The 12,742-nt window shown below is 45.4% G+C and overlaps 1 protein-coding gene across 1 annotated transcript in view; it reads right to left on the bottom strand.

Moving 5' to 3' along the window:
- LOC108571430 (protein turtle-like) overlaps nucleotides 1–10,580 on the bottom strand; it is a 115,335-nt gene extending 104,755 nt beyond the window's left edge. The window contains exon 1 of the mRNA XM_017933469.1: nucleotides 10,475–10,580. Within this exon, the coding sequence (XP_017788958.1) occupies nucleotides 10,475–10,580 (106 nt within the window). The remainder of the gene's footprint in view (nucleotides 1–10,474) is intronic.
- Between the last annotated feature and the right edge of the window lie 2,162 nt (nucleotides 10,581–12,742).

Below are 12,742 nucleotides of genomic sequence, written 5' to 3'. Positions count from 1 at the left end.
AGAGCTTAACGACAATGGAATATGAATAATAATAATTATCCGGCCGATGATCAGACTCGTGGAAAAACTCCAATCAATTACACAGAAAAATGATTTCTTCTAAATGATAGGTGTGTATTGTTCGAAATTAACCAAGAATTAAATTCGACGCCAGCGTGGCGCGAGTGTACCAGACGAATTCTTCGTATCGGAACACAGACACGTATTTGTATATTGATTTCGTACCTGAGACACAGGATACGCTTGACGAACGGAGGCTGTGGTAACGAGCTCGATTCAAAGGAACATTCGTACGAATCACAGTCGATTGTGCCCCGGGTAAATCGGTCATTTCAACCATCCACCACGAATGACTCGATGATTTCAGTTATCGAACCAAAACACGCCCTTTTTCAGATTGCGTAATACTGATTACGGAAACTACATAGCACCGACACGGCGACACGAGTAGGTTATTAATAACGACTCGGTTCTCATAGATAAATCTTTCGTATCGAACTTTCATACCTTTCGTTTCGTGAGATTATCGAAACACTCGTCGGATCCTTCGATGATTTATCTATTCCGGTCATTGACATCTCCACGTCGATCGTGTCTGGCTGAGAGATATTACAGCGGATCGTGCGAAGGCGCACGAATTCCGTGAACATCGGGACAGGCATCACGGAGAACGCGATTAATTCTGAAATTAATATCTTCAAAGCACCCGGGACACGCGTTTCGCCTTTCTATTAAAACCGACTTGTGTTTGCGCATATTTATGCGCGCATGCGTGTACGTGACGCGAAACAAACGATCAAATTAATCATCCAGCCGATTTCTATCTCCAATATCTCTGTACGTTCAAATGAGCTCGTGTGCTTGATCGATTTTACATACACCTGGAATACTGCTGTTGTTGTTGTTGTTGTTGTTGTTGTTTTCTCCCCTTTTTCACATGGAAGATGCCTTTGATTTGTGGCCAGTGAGAGAGAAAAAAAGAGCTCGTTGAATGTGCGTTATTATCGGAGGCTGTTGATTTAGTAATTCTGTAGTGTAGAAGTGTAGAACATCGGTGAACGAGATATATGGAGCGTGGTTCATCGGGCATTACTTCTTGCAAATATTCTCTGTCAATCGCTTAGATGAAGTATTGCGACTGATACCAGACTAACTAATTACGATATAAGATGTTGTGTTTGCGCATTCAATATAATGAGACAGCATATCGCTTGTTCAACACCTATTTCTGTATTTAACGAGTTGCGAAACGTTCGAGAGATTAGATCTGGAATGACCTAGCGCCTTTTTCAGAATTATTCGTACCGTTATTGCCATGCGATGACGATTTGAAAAATGACAGTGATGCTATTCTTAAAACATTTCAAGCTCCGTTGCTTCTCTTATCTTGGAAAAATTGCGCGTCAAATAAACATCGTGTTAAGGATACTCAAGTTTAAACCAGGTTTACCATACGGACGCGACTCTGCTATTTTTCAGATTAAGGTTTGAATAATACGCGTTTAATGTTTTCGTTCGTTAATTATTCCTTATTATCAGGAGGGCTCCAAACCTCTCATAAAAGCGGAGAATTTGGAGTTTCTTCGTGCATCTCAATAGCAATTGACGTATCATAAGCGGTACCGTTACCCTGGGTTTTTCCCAGAAGCTCAGGTGACGCGTACCTCATCCGGAACACCCCTTCCCTAAGGGTGAGCGGTTGGCGTCGGGCGTTGACCAAGGCCCTAATTTGATTGGAAGTTTTGGCCCCCCCCCCCTTTTTCACCCCCGTCAGGGGACCAAAATGGACGGACAAAAACCGTATAAAGGGACGGGGGTGATAGACAAAAGTGACATTCTTGTAAGAACACATTAGTGAAACATAGAATCTGAACTCTGGGTACGAACGATTACACGAATTTGAACTTCGGGACATTGGACTCGCACACATTTAACATTTAAGAACTCAGTTACATTGCATTACTGTTACATAACAAACTGTGTTGCAAATAAAGAGTTATTTGCTATATAATCAGGCTTCATGAACATTGTGGGAGGCCAACACATCGAATTGGAAGAAATAATTATGCGAAAAGTTTCCGTTCTTTTATCTCGAGCTAAGGGTAGAATCGAAGAAAGGGAGAGACGAGAAGTTCCACTTAATTTTCGCGAGAGCTGAATCACTCCCGCAGGGACAAATATCGTCGGCAATAATCGATAGGAAGCCTTGAGAGGAGTTGCCGCTTCCGCAAGTAGCGATGATAGCGACGAGACGGCAGACATATCGTCCAATACAGTAAGTAATAGGCAATTTCGATAACAAATAAGTTGTTGCGGCAATATCATTAGTCAAAGTCCTTCCGCCTTGCTATGCACCGATAAAATGACACCCAACGGCATCGCTGCAACGATCAGTCACGCCTCTCATCGCTCGTAAAACGCGAAACCTTCGCGGCACCAATTTTATTAGCCCACTTTAACGTGAATTAATTCCCAACACAAATCACCGGTTAGATGAATCGGTAACTAGGAGATTTATAATACGCACGAGATAATACACCATTACCCACGGTACACCGGTCTTTTTTCTTCTCCTTCTCTCTGCCCTCGTCATTTTTCAACCTCAACAGAGAGAAACGAGATCCCCCGCTTCTCTTTCGCGAAGCTCCAAGAAATTCTCAACGCAACGAAAACATTACACCAGAGTGGATTCACAGATTCAAAGCGGAAAACCCGGGGGGAAAAAAAAAGAAAGAAAGAAAAAATTTCCTTCTTACGCTAGATTTCGCTCTTTCGGTGCAGGAGTATAGGAACAGCTAGTGAGCCAGGAAATTAATAGAAGAGAGAGAGAGAGAGAGAGAGAGAAAAGAGAGGTATCGAAGGAAGGTAAGGGACAAAGGAGTAGAAAATTATTGCCATTTCGACGAAATTGAAGCGCACGTCAGTACTCGTGTAACAACTGCCGCGAACTCGTCCTTCCGCAACGTCATATATTTCCTTGCCTTTGTCTCGAGGAACTGATGCGGTATCACGTGTATAAAAGTAATATCTACTATCCCAGTCAAAGGGGTCTCCTCTGCGTTTCAGTTATAACGCCACACACGGTGTCGCATAAGAGAGAAACAGAGAGAGGGAGGGAATATCTAGGCTGCAACCAGGCCTATGTATGTACACACACGTCTGTATATGTTCTCCATCCGTATGTAAGGTTGTCACGGACAGAGGGTTGATAAACGCCTGCTGGTCCCTCCCCACCAGTTTCCACTGGCATCTCGACGACCCCAGTCATCTACCACGGCCACAATCATCCCGGCGTCGCGGTATTCATAAACTACTCAGACAACGTCTAAAACTTTGCGCGTCGCGGAATGGCGATGCTCTGATACGGAATAATGGCGACGGTATAGTGATGAAGATTGTACACGTTCGCTCGTATATACGCACACACGCACACACGTGCGGATGAAGTTTCGTCAAAGGACATTTGCAAACACCGTATACTCTGTTATAAAATATTCATCTCCTGTACACGCACGAAACGTTACCAGACATTTATTTAACAACGAGTCTAATTGTTCACCGTCGTTCACTATCCTGTACAAGTATAAATTCGAATCGTTATCCCATCGAGACGTACATTCTACCAGATAAAACACAGCCAGTCGTTATAGAGACGCACCGTAGTCGAAGAGTAACGATGTTCTCTCTATTCCTGGAGGATGTACCAATTTCACGCGAGCAACATTTTACCCCGGGCAAAACAATAAACGTTATAGTATTCCGGCTAATTACTTTATGCAATATTAATTAATCACGAAAGTAACGGAGCGTCTCGCGAGACAGAGAGAGAGAGAGAGAGAGAGAGAGAGGCCACTAGAGATAACGGCGTCCAATTAAACGTTAGGAGCGCGAGTTTGAACGCAACATACAACCGGTTTCGTTGTTTAATTCGATTGAAAGTTCGCGGGCACGCGTGGCGGGTATGAGAACTTGCTATCTGGCAAAGATAGACTTAACACGTTTAAACTAAATTAGATATGTCGGGATGGGAGGCACGGAGGGCTGGTCGACAACCCAACGAAACTGCGTCGAAACGCGAGGTAGAAGGAATAAGAATCGCGTGGTGGTGTAGGTCGTGACGGTTCGCGGGAATGAAAAAAGGATTAAAACGCAAGAACGAGGGGGGAGATAGATAAAGGGGTGGGAAACGAGGAGAGAGTAGAAATGAAGAGAAGGAGCTGGAAAGGGTTTTCTTTAACCCGATAAAACGTGATCCTCGCTTTATCAAGTTAACGTAATCCACTTATTTTCAACCGGCAACGAGGTGGGCTGGGATGGAGGGTGCCGGATGAAGTACGGTCCTAGAATGGCGAGTGTGGGGCGAGATTATGCAGGTGTAAAAGCCCCGCGGCCAGGAAATACTGCCTTTTAAATTAATTTCAGGGAACGTTCGTTCGTCGTCGTACACAGAAGCGACGAGCTGTTTGTCCCTTCGTCGTGTAATACCACCCAAACTTTCTCTCTCTCTCTACCTCTACCTCTATACTAGCTGTGTCTCCCTTTCGCCCCCTCAATGGTCTCTAAACATCTCCCTCTTTCGTTCGTACCTCTACTAGTTCAGCCAGGCCTTCGTCTATATCACATGCTGCCGGTTGGGCCGGTTCCAATTGCGAATTGAACCGTTCGTAACTGTTGAACGTGAATTATGGCGTTTATTTATTCTACCCTGTCCCCCGTACCATTCCCCGTTGGCCACCCTGTTCGCAGCCATCCATCCTACTACGCCCCCGAAATCAGTGCTTCGCGGACGATGGCCCGATTGTGTAACGACGCCGATTTCCCTTGATTATAATCGAATCGGTCATTGGAGGATCGTTCGCGATCAATCGTGTTACAGATTGAAAGTGATAGAAATAAACAATTATTTTTAACGTGTACGATATCGTGTTACCTACTGTGGAGCGAGGGGTTAAAATCGATCGAATGGCAAATTTGATTACAATCAGGATACGGGAAATATTACAATAAAAAATCTGAGAACGACAAGTAGCTATTATTTCTTCGAGGGAATTTCTCTTGAAATATCGGAATCAGAACCTTGTTCCCAACGCCATTTCCATCCCAACAAAGTGATAATCACCTGTTCCACGTAAGTCAGCGTCTTTTTGCACGAAGGCGTAGCCGCGTTGGCTAGGAGACTGCGCTGATGGAGTACAGGTTACGCGCATCGGATACACGATGCAGTTGCAGCTGTAACTGGTGAAATTAAGCGTGCACGGTTTTTAGCCGCGCGTCCGCGTGCGGCGGGCAAATTGAAATTGTTTTGCGGACCGGTCGGAGCCTCTGGAGAAGGGGAGTATAGTGACAAGGGAATGTAACGCGGGCCAGCCAGCGTTTAAACCGCGGTAAATTTTTCCAAAGCACGCCACAACGTAATTCTCTGGTAGCAGTTACGGCGAACCGCCGGAATATGTTAATAGGGGAAAAATGAAGGGCCAGAATTAGAGTCGCCGAAAATTTAAAAGCCCTCGCGCGCTCTCCTCTCTCTCTCTCTCCGCTGAGCCATTTTAATTATCCGCGTTTTCGCCCTCGACTTATTCCCCGTAATTCGCCCGGGTTCTACACAATTAAACCGTTCACCGTTTTCCCCGCACGAAGATAATGAATTCTATAAAACTTGGCAAATATCGTTTGTCTCGGGCAATTCAAACAGCTAAACGATCCGTCGACCGAGTAATCCTCCGAGTTCACTCTTCTTTCTTCCCGCACCTCTTGCCAGGTTAAATTGTTTTCTCGTAACGAAAGGAGAAGAACGAAAGGGGGAAAGTTTACGTTGAAAATTGTCCAAGTGTTTTCTTTCGCTTGGAACAAGAATACAGAGTGGAACGGGGAACGGGGAGGAAAAGAGGAGGACCGATGTCTGTGTGGAAAATACAAAAGGATCTTTTCAACGGTAACTTTGAGAACGTTGTTTGTTTAACTTGAGCTGCCCTGGCTGACGTATCAGCGACATTTAATTATGCCTGCGGTGGAATGTTAATGAAGTCTTTCTCCACCATTCAACCTGCCCTTTTTCCAATCTCTCTCGGCTATAACGAACCAACCCTCCCAGCTGGACGGACAAAAGATATAAACAGTTAGTGGATAAATCAGAAAAAGGGTTGTAAATGTAACCTCCCACGTTTCAACGAGTCTACCCTTACAATTGTATTCGGAGAATTCGAACGACTTGCGCACAATTCATCCTCGAGTGTTCCTCTCGTTTAAACGCACATTTTTCTTCAGCGTTACTAAACGTCAATTCGACGGATAAACTTTCTTTCGTCGATGTGTACAAGTATCGTACGAATCGGTGGATATATAAATCATCGAGCCATAAATCCTTGATCGACACCCCCACCGACCGTTCTCATCTTCGCTATTATTGCACGGAATTGTACGCATCTCCATTCAGCCCCGCTCGAATTTATCGACACTAGGGGGGTATAGCGTGGCTTAAATGGCGCGTATAGAGGGTGGAAATCTTGAAAGCAATAATATTCACACCCTGGCCCGGGTCATCGTGCACGAGCAACGGCACTTTTTCGTCGATAATCCTCCCACCATGGTCCACCAGGCGTGCTCTCTCTCCGTACCAGACCCAGTATATCTACCGCATGTCTGCAGGGTAGTTTATTATTCATTGGGCTTGGATCCCCGGCACGGATAAACGGCGCATTGTTTATGCATTACACCACACCCTGCCTCTGGCCAAATCGAGAGATGGCCATTGAACAGATCCTCACCTTTTCTCACATTCTCGCTTCTCAAACTTTACCCCTCCGGTTTAATCTACGAAAATATCCCTTTGCATAGTTCCAGGTGATTTTTCTCTTTTATTAGATTTACCGAACAGACTTAATTTTTCGCGAGGACAATTCAGATCGAAGATTCAAACGGAAGATAATCTTGTGGAGGAAAGAGTTTCGAGAATCGTTTGTTAAAACTTCGAAATAATCCGCTATCCAACAGAGGACTCTTAACGATACTTTTTCCAGTACGCGCTAATATACTTCTTACCAAGGGAGAATGTTATTTACGGTGGATAATGAATGAATCCGTGGCGAAAATTGTACGAAAGAACGCCACCGCGTGGTTTTTCTATCGTCGTTTGAATTAGAACTTGCCGCGGATAAGAACCGAAGCGATTAATCAGAAATTTTCTGTCGCGGACAATCGGAGCGCGTAATACAAACGGAGAACAAAGGGGGCATCCAGACCCTGGCTGCGTATGAATAAAATAACCGTTAATAGAATCCTCGCGTCCGGAATATGCGAATATGATAAAAATTCGAAAGCCGAGAAGGCGAATACTCCTAGGTCTCTCGTCGAGTGTACCTACACTTTGTACAGCCCGAAATGGGGAATAAAGTTAACGAGTTAGTCTGGCAACTTGGCATGTTCGCGTGTGCACTTCAATTTTCGCATACGAGTGTCGCGACGATGTGTTACCGAGCGACACATTTTTCATAGAACTCACGGCCGATCTCGGTCACGAGGCCGTTTTCAAAAAATGCACTTCGGGCTTATTAGCTCGTGTCCCCTCGGTGAAAATCATTTTCCAAGAAACGTTGCAGACGGTAATTAGAGAAAGTGCTCCGTTTTCGGGGAATAGACATGCAGCTTTGATGTAATAATGTCGCGCCGTTCTGCTTTACCAGCGAGCATTTTTTCCGAAGCGAAGATTCGAAATACACACACACACGTATACATCCCTCTTCAAATGAACCCACCGGAGAATTTTCAACAAAATTTTCCACGAGCCGAGTAACCCAACATAGAAATCGGACAAGAACACGGAAGGTCAGAAGGAAACAACGAGACTCGTATTGCTCCGCATGAACGTATTTTATCAAACAGCAGCACAGTTTGCCGAGGCGAATAACCGGAGAACTAATATTATCATCGCTCCAACAAGTGGCGGCGACCGTGTCGTTTCGCGAACGACCACGGGAACGATCCAGCCGCGATTTCGCGACCCTTCTAAAAATCACCGGAGAATATGCAAATGTTCGCTACCGCTCGAACCGTCGAGAACCGCGTTTGCGTATAAATGGCGTACGCGTGGCGCAATCAACTCACGCCGACTATTCGCCAACGACGTGTGAGAGAGAGAGAGAGAGAGATGACAGTGGAGTTCCCTTCACTTCTCTTCGAACGACACGTCACGAGGCAACTTTTTGCCTGAAACGTGGCCGCACAATCCACCCTGGAAGCTCCTGCCGGCAAAACAATAGTTTCGACCGGTAATCCCGGGACTGTGTTTTAATCTGAAAGAACCCTGGTACGCCGCTGATTGCATTGCATAGTAATCTTAGTTTTTACCATGTCCCGGGGATTGCCGGGAAGGATCCCTGCACCGAATGATATCGAGGTCGCCAGTGAAACCGCATTATACACGCCATCGCGTATAATCGCTCCGGCTAGAATAAGGATACGAAACGAATTCGATGGAATCAGGGAGAGGAGGAAAGGTGGAGGGTGGGCAAAGTGTCGTGGTAATATCCGAGGACGCTGTCATCGACGGGTTTGATAAATCGAGCGTCGAATCGAGGCTTAAACGACCCGCCTCTATCCGACGATCTTCCCTACTTAATGGAAGCTTCCTCGTGAGCTGCATTCCGATCGATTTTCTTCCGATAACGAGACAGGAATAGAAACGACGAATTTCTTTCTTTCCTTTCCGTATTTGTACAAATACGAATCGAAATCGATACACCAGCTTTTCAATTTCATTTCAACGGTTGTACAACATTTCTAGCAAAATTATCCAAGAAATTTGGAATTTTTGTAGATTTTCGACTATCAAGGAAACCAGCAGAAAAGTATGTCGAGAAATGTTTATTTCGAGAGAGAGGCGAACGGTCGCGATATTGGTATTTTTTTTCTCTTTTCGTTGGAACGTAATCAAGGCGTAAGTGGTACTCGAACAAGTAGACGACGTAGAGACACTTTTTTCAATGGAACGGAAGGTACGAAACATGCCGCGAAATTTCGTCCATTAAACCCGATGACGAATATACCGATCGAATTTATCGCCGTTCTATTTCTTACGATCGCAGATCTTCTTTTTTCCTCTACCTCTTGTTTCACGCGCTCAAGTACAACGTTTTCTCCAAGCTCGGAATATTACTCGATAACTTACGAGGCGACATCATTTCCCGGGGAAAAGACACGTAATAGAAACCTCAATAGCGTAATTTTCACGTGTCACGGTGAAAAATGATTCACGTCGGCTGCCTTTCTCCAATCGAAAATTGATCATCATCGGCTGCTGGAAACTGATAGTCGCTCGGAGAGAATACCGAATGTGTTAATAAAGCGCTAAATCGAGGCAATTACCGTCTATTTAACGGAAACACCGTGGAAGAAAGCTAGCATCGAACTGTGAAATTTGTTTAAACGGACTGCTATATTCGTCCGAGCCAATTCTAGTATTAAAACCGACGTTCTTCTTTTACCTCTGATACAACCAAGTTATAAAAGGAACCGGGCAAAAACGTCGGTAGAACTAATTGAACATGTACGAGCGTGATACGTTCCCCCCGGTCTCCTTTCAAAGAGATCACTTCTCCGTTTCGCCGGCTAGAAAAACTCCGGTGGGGGAAAAACGCCAACGACGAATTTAACGAAATGACAGAGGTAGGTTGACAAACGTCAAAAGCGTCAGTCTTCTCGACGGACTCATTCGCATGCCGTCGACTCGTTTCCTACTGCTTGCAGAGATTTCATTACCGCTCCAGCTCCGCTTCATAATTACGAAGAGGATGGATAGCCGTTAATTACATAGAAAGCCGGCAGCCATCGTTCGCTTTCGTCGCTATCTAACCGCGGCTCTTCGTTAGAAGGATACGCGAGCCTTCGTGCTTTCTTGCAACCGCTGTGTGTCTTGTTCCTGATAAAATATGGATTTCAACCGATTCTCTCCTACGATGATACCCTTTAAATTAATTATCTACCGAGAGTTCACTAACGGTAAGTCGAGTGTGTTATACTTGTTGTGTGCGCTTCGAAAACTGAACGAGTTCTTTCTTCGAGTGTCCATGTTCCCTCTTTTATTGACTAGGTGTGTGTTGTTACTGGTGGTTCGAATTGCTCTGTAGGATTACTTTGCGCGTGTGGTGTCCGGGTGTGAGAGGTTATCTCGAGTAGGAAACTTGCGAAGCAAGCTTGCGAGGGGCTTCTCGTTATATTCTTCGACCTACATTTGTATCTCTCCGACGAGCGCGAGTAAAAGTTTCATCGAAGGGTCGATGATCTTAATTTCGATTATTTCTCGCGGAGGAACGTCTTCAGTTTGCGCGACTGTGCGCCAAACGGAGGATACGTTTGACCCGGTTAGCCGCGGAATAAAACTGGCAATAATTGCCGACACGAGTAGTTGGCAAAATAGGTGAAATCCCTTTTTGGTACGCGCGGTCGTTCAAGTGTTGAAAGAAGAGAAAAATTAACTTACCGGCACCTTTCACCGTGGGAGAAGGACAGGGCTGCTGTTGAGCGCAGAGCACGTGTACGCCTCCTAGGAGTGGCAGAATAACGCGAAAAAACTTCATAGTGATCATCGTTGCGTCGCTATTCCATGGAACTTCTGAAACGAACAACGAAATTCCCTCGGTTAACACGCGTAACACGCCGGTTACAACGACACTTTCTAAACAAACATACGCGCGAGTGGAAGGAAAAAAAAAAAAGAGAAAAATGCGTCCATCTGTGTACAAAACCCCCCGTATTCAACAGTTTGCGAAACATTCCGAGACACGGACTTGGTGCGCGCGATGTTCATTCGCGAAACTTTTCGGCACACGTCGGCCGGAAACGAGCTTCAACACGGATAAATGGTACATTGTTTATGCATTAGGCTACGTAGCGAGTCTGGTCGTTCTCGACCGTCGAACGTTGCATCTACCTTCGTCATAGCAGAAACATTTTACCTTCTACCTTCTCGCTAACAGCAGATTTAACAGTAGATTTGAAACTCTGCTAAGTGGGACACGTTTATCGTGGCAGAAACTACCTTATCCTAATACTCCCGGAGGATCCACCGAAAACCATAAGTCAAGATCACTGCAGGCGACCTCTGCTTCATTTCCCGAATTCGTTCAGGGACGTGGCTTGATTCTTAGGAGCGCAAGACCTCTATCTCCGCAGTTCAGAAGCCCTTCCGTCCCTCGAGTCCAGGGCTAGTTCTCCTCTATCTAGTTGCTCGATTTCGGAGCAGCATAAATATGCCTCAGCCAGCCCCCATCCACGCTTCGTTACGTACCTTCTTAGACGCGATAAGCCAGAAGCAAGAGGAACGAGGATGCTTGCTCCTGGCGCGAGCAAATCTATTTTAAATTCCCGTGCCGGCGCTCCTCTCTTTTCCAGCCTCGCCCAGCGTAGCATATTAATTTCCGATAAATCGAGCCCCTTCCTATCGCTGTATCAGAATCTCATTTGGCGGGCAAACGGTTGCTACTGCTGCTTTACTTTCCTTACGCTCCTCCACGGCGATGCCGAGGAACGAGCGGCTTTCGGGTGACGGAAACGAGGTGAAATTTGGTGTCTTTCGGGAGAACCTTGTTTTCAACGGGTGATCGGTCCAAAGAATTCTCGCTTTCACGTGACATCGATTCGCGATCGGAATTCCAATTATTCTCCAGGTAATGTGATTTTCTTTGCTATCAACGCACAAACACGACACACACGTTGGCAATTAAAGACTATTGTTTTATTGCTTTTATTGCTTCGTTTTATTGAATATTATCCACTTTGTTCGCTTTCGAATTCGAAGGAATACTTGAAGATCAACATGAATCGCACATTCCGATCGAATGCAACGAAGGCTCTACCGTGGTATGCGAAAAAGTCATTTGTACCTTGCATACAGGGTGAGCGGGGCTTAAGGGTCGAGTGATTTTCGAACGAGGAAAAGCTCTTTTCAAGCGGGCGAAACAGAATTTCTTTTCGCGGTTCGAGAATCGACCGTGTGTACCATTGTTCGGTGGAATAAAGGCGTGGGGGAACAAAGAAAGAGGATTTAATAAACGTGAAAAATGTGCGCACGAGGAAGAAGGGAGAAGGAAGCGCGACGGGCAATAAAATATTTGCAAATGAACTTCCCTTCCCCTACCGCGAGTTTGGACGCTTCTAACTTTCCCGCTCTTTTTTCACCCCCCTCCCGCTCCCCGTTCTTTATCGCCGCCTAGCTACGGTGTGCGCAAACACCTTATATCTCTCGAGTATCACGCGCGAAACGCGTTCACGAAAGTTCCAACACGAATAGAGCAGATTTGAACGACACCCACATTCGTGACGAGTTCACTCGACAACCTGTACAAGGCTGCTTCTCGCACGAACGGACCATTTATCACGCGATACACGTCTAGGATGAGACAAGAGCCAGGGAAAAATCTCTACGGCTCTTCGCTACGAAACAGTGTGCTTAGAGGTTGAATCGACGTAAGAGAAGTTGCATTACCCGACTGAATTTCCTTCAGATTGCGGTTATAGTAACTCTCTCGGCGCTGTTTTATCTTATTCCAAGAATATTCAAACGATTCTACATCGAGAATTTGTAAACGACCAATGGTGGATTTACCTTGTTCGATATCTGCTACTACAGATGAGAGAAGAGTAGGCCTCTCGAGAAACTTGTCACAGCTTGCACAAACGCAAAAATCACCGACAATTCACTTTGGAACGGTAGGAACACCGATAGCACAAGAAAAATCACTCCAATTTC

The sequence above is a fragment of the Habropoda laboriosa genome, unplaced genomic scaffold (genome assembly GCF_001263275.1).
Source record: "Habropoda laboriosa isolate 0110345459 unplaced genomic scaffold, ASM126327v1 scaffold57, whole genome shotgun sequence".
Lineage (NCBI taxonomy): Eukaryota > Metazoa > Arthropoda > Insecta > Hymenoptera > Apidae > Habropoda > Habropoda laboriosa.
This window is presented reverse-complemented; position numbering and strand designations above follow the sequence as displayed.